This window comes from Micropterus dolomieu, unplaced genomic scaffold (genome assembly GCF_021292245.1).
Source record: "Micropterus dolomieu isolate WLL.071019.BEF.003 ecotype Adirondacks unplaced genomic scaffold, ASM2129224v1 contig_501, whole genome shotgun sequence".
In the NCBI taxonomy this organism is placed as follows: Eukaryota; Metazoa; Chordata; class Actinopteri; order Centrarchiformes; family Centrarchidae; genus Micropterus; species Micropterus dolomieu.
In genome coordinates, this window is record NW_025729491.1 from 3557 (window position 1) to 12037 (window position 8481).

General features: G+C 45.2%; 1 protein-coding gene across 1 annotated transcript; it reads right to left on the reverse strand.

Annotated features, from left to right (window-relative positions):
- Window positions 1-500: 500 nt before the first annotated feature.
- On the reverse strand, window positions 501-8154 carry LOC123964088 (formimidoyltransferase-cyclodeaminase-like). The gene is made up of 9 exons (XM_046041199.1): window positions 7959-8154; window positions 7420-7551; window positions 7278-7339; window positions 5558-5684; window positions 5315-5476; window positions 2689-2732; window positions 1642-1780; window positions 1312-1407; window positions 501-1217 (listed from the first exon to the last, which is right to left on the reverse strand). The coding sequence occupies exons 1-9, from the start codon at window positions 8067-8069 to the stop codon at window positions 1134-1136; spliced, it is 957 nt and encodes a 318-aa protein (XP_045897155.1). The 5' UTR covers window positions 8070-8154; the 3' UTR covers window positions 501-1133.
- Window positions 8155-8481: the final 327 nt, after the last annotated feature.

An 8481-nucleotide genomic window follows, 5' to 3' on the forward strand; every position in this document is an offset into this window, starting at 1 on the left:
TTGTTCGAAAGAATGAAAAGAGTTTCTTCATCAGGTGTGTCATGTTACCTGTCAGGTTCAGTGGCAGCTGAATGCAGTCAGACAGCAGCGTGAGGCAGAGGAAGCTGCCATCAGCTGCTGGACTTCTACTATCAGTCCACTAGATGGAGGCATGAAGCTGCAGCCCAGCACACACACCTGCATGGAGGAGCGGCTACATTACATGACACGCACTGATCGAATGTGAATGACATTAATGTTTTAGTAACTTCCCAATCACTAAACATATCAGCTCTACATAAAAGAGCCGCTCAGCATCACGGTCAGCAGGTAGCTGCAGCAGCGACTCACAGCTCATGGAGCCGATTCAGATCCATTAAAACACTCAATGCTTGAAAAGTCACAAAACTTTGCACAAAATTCCCGTTTCTGCGTTGTGAAAGGAGCAAACTAAATGGCCACACGTTGATATATTCATGTCCCCAAATGCAGCCGTCAAGAAATCTGCTGTTTCCCATTGATCACAATAGAAGTGCTTCATTTATTTATTTATTATTAAGTGTTTCACAGTTTGGCAGCACTTTAATGTCTGGATTAATACTGAAATCTTCAACATCAGAAAGCATCACCTTTTACATCAGAACATGTTTAGAAAACACCCCATGATGGACTCATGGTTTCATTTCTGTTGATTTGACTGGTTGTGTTGTTTTATTGATTAGTTATTAGTTGTCCATCTGCTTGGCCTTAATTTGTCACTACCATAACAATAACGATCTACCAATAACGTAATCACGTCACTGAATTCACTGTTTGTTGATGAGAAGTTCTCATCTTTTACTTCTTTTTTCAAATGACTTGTAGCTGATCATTAAAGCAAATGTTTCCTGGAGCTGAAATGAAGTAGAAAACTAAAGAGGCAGGAAGACTCGGACATGAAACCCTCCTGGTTGGATCAGGAGGGAAATAAAGACACAAGCTGCAGCCAGAAGTTTCACTGACAGAAGAAATATTAAGACAAGACTAAAGTCAAGTCCCAGAGTGCACTGCTGCAAGACACGTCACAGAGCGGCAGGTTGGGAGGTGAAACGTTGTGTAAGTATCAGATGTATTCAGATGTTTGTGGACCATCAGCTTCTCTTCTTCGTGCGTTTTCACTTTCTCTCCTCAGCAGCTTGGAGGATGGCGGCAGCGCTCTCCTTCGCTTCCTGCAGCAACGCCGACGCTCTCGCCTGAGTCTGCAGCACAAAGAGCAACAGAAGGACAAAGTGATGATTCACGAAGAGAGCTGCTTTAAAGACGCGCCTGTTAAAGAGCGTGGGATGTACTCACGGCTGTCTTGAAGGTGTCGTCTGCGACGTCTTTGAGGTTGATGGTGATGTTGTAATACGCGCCGAAAACAGCCGTCTCCAAAGCTTTAGCTGCCACCTGAAAGCACGCAGAGCCGGACTTTAAAGCTTTGCTTTGAAGCCGTTTCTGCTGTTTGATGGCTGAAGAGAAAAATGACCTGTAGTTTGGTGTCTCATTATTCTATTTTTTGCTTTTAAGGCTAAATGAATAAAAGCAGCACAGGCGTGACTGATGTGGGGCTCTTGGATCCCTCTCGGATTTATTGCTTCAATAAAAACAGTGAATCTGATGCTGGATCAATGTTTGTGTCACCTGAGCGTCAGACTTGCAGGCCATGTTCCCGTGGACGACCATTTCTTTAAGAGACGGCCAGAGGACGCTGATCCTCTCAGCCAGAGCCAGCGGGACGCCCGCCGCTTGCTGCAGACCCTCCTGCATCGCAGCCTGTCGCCTGACAGACAAACATTGGGGCTTACGCTCAGAAATATCAACCAATCAAAGATCAATACATAAAAGTCACTGAATCCAACACATTTTCACTCCCAACTTGTCACATACGGACACTTGGTCAAGACCCCTTGGCGTCGCTTTTTAGCGGCGTGGGGTGTGTTTGTGGAGATTTAGTGCTCAGCTGTCAAGTTAGCAATAATATGCAACGTCCAGTTAAACTTTCAAAATAAAACTAGTAATTTTGAAACGTCGCAATTTGGTTAGATTCAGGCACAGAAACTACTTACAGTTTGGGTTTGGATGGTTTGGCTTAAAATAACAAAGTCACTTATTTTACTAAAATAAAAACATTAAATGTTGACTCTTTGCCAGTTTCCTGACTAAAAGTCAATTTTCTGGCCCACCCGTCCACCCCGATGACCTCTGAACTCAGACTTTCTGTTAAATATCATACACCTATCTTTGCTGTTACAAAATGATGCTACAGGGCTTCTACCAGTGCGTTGAACTATGATGGTAAGGGGCTCCCCAGTGCGTTACAATCTGACGCCAACGGGTCTCGACCATGTGTCCATATGTGACAAGAACGGGTTGCTGAATCCAACTAAATTAGCGTCATCTTATAGAAAATGATGCATTGCTGCAGATTGAAAAACCCAACAGGATATAAAAGAGTTTAAATGACCTCAAACATCTCCAGCAGTAAAATGCGACATTAATGCAGCAGGAATATTAATCCAGAAACATCAGAGATAATACAGAAACACTGACAGAAACATTCACAGTTAATGTCGTAATCTGCAGGTTCGGAGCCTCCTGGGGCCTTAAAGTGTGTTTACTGAATGATAACATGATTAAACTGTGATTAATAAATGTACATGGAGCTTTAATTCAGATTTAAAATCCCACCTCTTCATTTCCTCTGCAGTGTTCTTTGGCATTTTCAGCGCCGCCTGAAACAAACAAACACATTTTACCATCAGAAAGTTTTTTTCAAACATCCATCCATCCATCTTCATCCGCTGATCCGGTGTCGAGTCGTGGGGGCAGCAGCTCCAACAGGGGACCCCAAACTGACTGGGGGATCCCGAGGCGTTCCCAGGCCAGTGTGGAGATATAATCTCTCCACCTTGTCCTGGGTCTTCCCCGAGGCCTCCTCCCAGCTGGAGGTCCTGGAACACCTCCCTAGGGAGGCGTCCAGGAGGCATCCTTACCAGATGCCCAAACCACCTCAACTGGCTCCTTTCAACGCAAAGGAGCAGCAGCTCTACTCTGAGCTCCTCGCGGATGGTCGAGCTTCTCACTCACTCATTTCTAAGGGATACACCAGCCACCCACCTGAGGAAACCCTTTTCGGCCGCTTCTACCTGCGATCTCGTTCTTTTGGTCTTGACCCAGCCTTCATGACCATAGGTGAGGGTAGAAACGAAAATTGACCGGTAGATCGAGATCTTTGCCTTACGGCTCAGCTCTCTTTTTGTCACAACGGTGCGGTAAAGCAAGTGCACTACCGCTCCAGCTGCTCCGATTCTCTGGCCAATCTCCTGCTCCAGTCTCCCCTCACTCGTGAACAAGACCCCAAGGTACTTGAACTCCTTCACTTGGGGTAAGGACTCATTCCCTACCCGTAGTTGGCACTCCGCCGGTTTCCTGCTGAGAACCATGGCCACAGATTTAGAGGTGCTAATCCTCATCCCAACCGCTTCGCACTCCGCTGCGAACCGATCCAGTGAGAGCTGAAGGTCTCAGACCAATGATGCCATCAGGACCACATCATCCGCAAAAAGCAGTGACGAGATCCAAAGCCCACCGAACCGCAGCGCCTCCTCGCCACGACTACGCCATGATATCCTGTCCATGAATATCACAAACAGGATTGGTGACAAAGCGCAGCCCTGGCAAAGGCCAACCCTCACCTGGAAAGAGTCCGACTTACTGCAGAGTACTCGGAGTACTACAGCTCTCGCTTTGGATGTACAGGGATTGGATAGCCCTGAGAAGGGCCCCGCTCACCCCATACTCCCGCAGCACCTCCCACAGTATCTCCCGGTGGACCCGGTCATGTGCCTTCTCCAGGTCTACAAAGCACATGTAGACTGGATGGGCATACTCCCAAGCCCACTCCAGGATCCTTGTGAGAGGTTAGAGCTGGTCAGTTGCTCCACGACCGGGACGAAACCCGCATTGTTCCTCTTCGATCTGAGGTTGACTATCGGCCGAACCCTCCGTTCCAGCACCCTGAAGTAGACTTTACCGGGGAGGCTGAGAAGTGTGATACCCCTGTAATTGGAACACACTCTCTGGTCCCCATTTTTAAAAAGGGGAACCGCCACCCGAGTCTACCACTCCTTGGGCACTGTACCCAACTTCCATGCAATGTTAAAGAGACATGTCATCCAAGACAGCCCCTCCACACCCAAAGCTTTTAGCATTTCTGGGCGGATCAATCCCTGGGGCTTTGCCACTGTGGAGTTGTTTAACTACCTCAGTAACTTCCTCCATGAAAATTGACGAGAAACCCCCATCAGCCTCCAGCTCTGCCTCTACTAGAGAGGGCGTGTCAGTCGGATTTAGGAGTTCCTCAAAGTGTTCCTTTCACCGTCCAATTACCTCCCCAGTTGAGGTAAACAGGGTCCCATCTTTACTGTACACAGCTTGGACGGTTCCCCGCTTTCCTTTTTCAAACAACTTAAGCACTCAGTCTTTATGTGTGAACTACTCAAAGCATCAAAAAAGCTTGCTGACGCTAGACATATATGAAGCATGCCAGATTTCTTGAGTGTTGTCACTAGCAGTGAGGTCATGGTGAGGAAGGGAAACACATAATCCATTTCACAAATATTCTTTGTCCCTTCCTTATTTGTGTTTTATCACAAATAATTGCAAAAAACACCTGCACCACTCATTTCTTCCATACGTCCATTTCCAAATAAACAACTCCTCCATTATTTCCTGTGTCACTTCTCTAACATCAGCATGCTAAAGGGCTCGGAGGTTTGACAGGTTTAATGTTGCAATGTAGCACGCTAACATTAGCTCATTAGAAGCAAACACACAGCTGAGGCTGATGGGAATGCCAGCTCCAGGTATTTGGTCATTATTATATATTTTTCATGGTATTTTGGAAAATGTCCCCATTAAAAGTAGCAGCTAATGTTAGCAGTGTACCCGTGGATGTAGAGACAACTGTCGCTGGATAACCTGAAAACAACATGATTCTCATTCAGGTTCTGCAGCATCTTTTCTCTCTGATCTGGATATCAGAACTTTTATTCAGGACGAACAGGAAAGGATCATGAAATCCTCAGGAAGTCACACGTTTCATGTGTTCAGATTGAACTGAGTTAGGACTCTGAGAAGGAGTGCGCTTTTTGACTCATGCCTTCAGCTGTGATGATAATGTGATGTCTGAATGGGGTTGAAGACAATGAGTGTATAGTATAAAGTTAGTGGGGACCTGAGGCACAGCGAGTTACAGCGAAATACCAACGGGAACACAGTTTTTCGTCTGCAGCTTTTGGAGGGTCGTCCTCACCATGTAGCTGTTGAAGGCGGACGAGTCAGCGTCCACCATAAGCAGCAAATCGTTCATGGCCTGGTGAAACGGAGGAATCAGTCTCCTCATCACCCCGTCCAGGTTCTCAAACTGCCTCTTCCCGTAAGTCATCTGACCCACCATGGCGCCCAACGCTGCCCCCTACAGCACAAAGCACAAAGTCGTCGTGTGTATGTTTGGAGATGTCGGACTTTAACTAGTCAAACGGAGTTTTATTCGTACCAGAGCAGCGATAGCAGCGGAAACTGATCCTCCACCGGGAGCCGCCGTCCGAGCGCCGACACTCTGAACAAACTGCTGCAGAGACAGAGACACCAGCCGGCTGTCCTCCCGTGACCTCACCATGTACCTACACAGGTAGAAAAACATTAGTGCAGCCTAGTGTTGTAGTAACTCAGTGTGACCACTGGAGGACAGTAAATACTCTTTACTGTTATTACTCTAGGGGCCAGATTTACTAAAGGTCTAAACCTGTTTACTAAACGTGTGCAAACTTGATATCACCAGCAAATTAACACAAAAGCTGATCTACTAACGGTGCGCACGCAGAATGACATCTTTCAAAAGTGCAAGATAGCACCTTGTTCATTTACTACTTTTGTTAATGAATATGCAGTTTGGGGCGTTTCAATTTTATTGTGCAAAGTAATGGCAGGGTAACATGCAAATACATTTATTTACTACACGCAATCTGACCTACCAAACCTAAATGCAACAGCATCTGTATTTAATACGTTTGAAAGGAAGGTGCAAACCGCCAAGTGTTGCGCAGAGATGGAGACACAGCCGTGATGAAAGAAGACGTAAAGAAATAAACTATTATAACTATAAAATATTAGAAAATTATATAGAAATCCAATTAATTTAGTTATTTGATGAACTATATTAATTGAATTGTTTTTTTTTTAATTTTCATTGAAGCTTTGGCAATGCTGTTGTTTTAACATTCATGCCAATAAAGCAAATTTTGTTTCAACCTGACTTCTTTTCTCAGTGAGATTGAAGAATTTAGAAAGTTGCGTGGCGCTGCAGAGGGCCCCCAGCTGCAGTAGTGCACGGATAAAATTCATCCAACCAGAGGGAATGATGACCAACTGTTCACAGCGCATCAGTTGTAACAGCGACACAACCCATTGTAAGTATCAGAGAGGGAATGGGGCGTTGTGGCGTACAGGGCCAGGATATCTCGGAGGGGAATGGGGTGTTGGTAAATCGGGTCATGCTGAGTCCAGCTGATGATCCCAATCACCGACCTGGCACGGTGCGGACGGTCAGTGATTGGTCCCTCTGGCTGGATGAAGCCTGATCTGCTGGCATTTCCTGGCATCTGGATCGTTCCAGCACACTGTAGCTGTTTCTGCTGGGGTTTCCTAAAGCAGTTTTTCAGGTGTGCTGTCCCAAGTACTTAGTGCACTCTCAGGCAGGACGATTTCCACATACTCGAGATGCACTGAATGAAACAAACCAATGTTTTTACCCAGTTGCTGCTTTCCCTCCCGACTCTCCATGGCAGAAACCATTAAAACCCTCATTTAAATACTGCCACCTCCATTGTGTTTGCACCTGTTGTCATCTATGCAATAATTCTTAGTAAATCACCCATAACAAGTACTAAAATTACACATGCAATATTTTAAAATGCACATGCAATTTAGTGCTCTTTATTTGGGGTGTTGGTAAATCACTCCCTAGGACTCTATGTCAATCAGTCCTATAGCAGTTTAACCCTCTGACCTTCGGTTTACATAGAAAGTTTTCACCGAAAGTCTGAAAATCACTGAAAATATTAATAACTCAGTTTAAAAAAATATAAACTGGTTTACAGACACGAACTCTGAACTGGTTTTGTCAGCTCGTCTCTACATTATATAAATCAAAGTTGTGGGGTTATAACATCTGTGTTCACAAACATAGTGTCATAGTATCAGAAGCATAAACTCACTCTATGATTCTCTCCTTCGGGTTGAACGGGCCGAGAGAGTCGAGGCCGAGTTTACTGATCACCTGTGGACACACAAAGAGACGTCACATTTCGTCCTCACAAACAGCCGCAGCGCTGCTTTTTAGAAAGACTCGTCTCTGACCAGCCGGACTTTGTGCTCCTCTTCGATGATGAAGAGCTGGTCTCTGCGGATGTAGAAGTCAGCAGCGTCCAGAAGAGCCTTCAGAGGGATCAGACCCACGATCTGAGAGCCGACTACAGGCAGCTTTAGGTCCTGAACACAACACATGTTCTTTATTTATAGCAGGAACAAAAAACACCCCAACAAAACCTCCTTTACACACATTTCCATCAGAAGTATTGACTCTTCATGATGAAACAGGAGCTGCAGAGGCACCAGATTCCCTTTGAATCCAACAGGCCAATGAAGCATTCTCCTGTTGTTTATATCTTCAAACTACAGAGCAGTGTGTGAAAGCAGAATCCCATTTGAATCCCATTTTTAAGCTCTAAATTACCAGGGTGTACTGGGGTATGTGTGTTTAAATATTTAAAATTGTACACGTTTCAGCTTTTCTCTTTTTCATGATATCGTAGGTGGTGCTTTAAACGTTAAAATGATATTCCTACTTGTTGAATGTAACTTGGAGTTGTGTGTGAGAGTGTGTGTTGACCTCTGACCTCAGCGTCCCTGCAGATCTCCTCGTACACGGTGTGGAGGGGGGTCAGCTCGTAGTCCAGGATGTTGGTGGACACCTGAGCGATGTTGGCCTCGTCCAGGTACCAGCCCATCCCCTGCACCTTCTGCAGCACCCCAGGCTGCTCCACACACAAGGAGGTCACTAAAGGTCATGCTGAGTCCAGCTGATGATGGATAATTAACTGGACTGGGTCTGGTGTACTGGTTTTACTGGTTTTACTTTTAAAGCTGAATAGTCATATTAAGGGATTTATTTAAAGATTGATTCACGGAAGTGTTTATTGGATAAAGACCCATTTCATTTACCCACAAGACCCCTAACGTGACTTTTAAAGTTGTTCTACTTATTAAACATCATGTGACCTTTGAACAAACTATAATAAACCTTCAAACTGAGAAAGTAGTAAGAAATGACTAATTAACAATCTAGTAACCAGTAGTGAGTATATAGTAAGTTAGGTACAAGTAAGCACTGTGGAACTAAATATGATGGAAGTAGCAGTA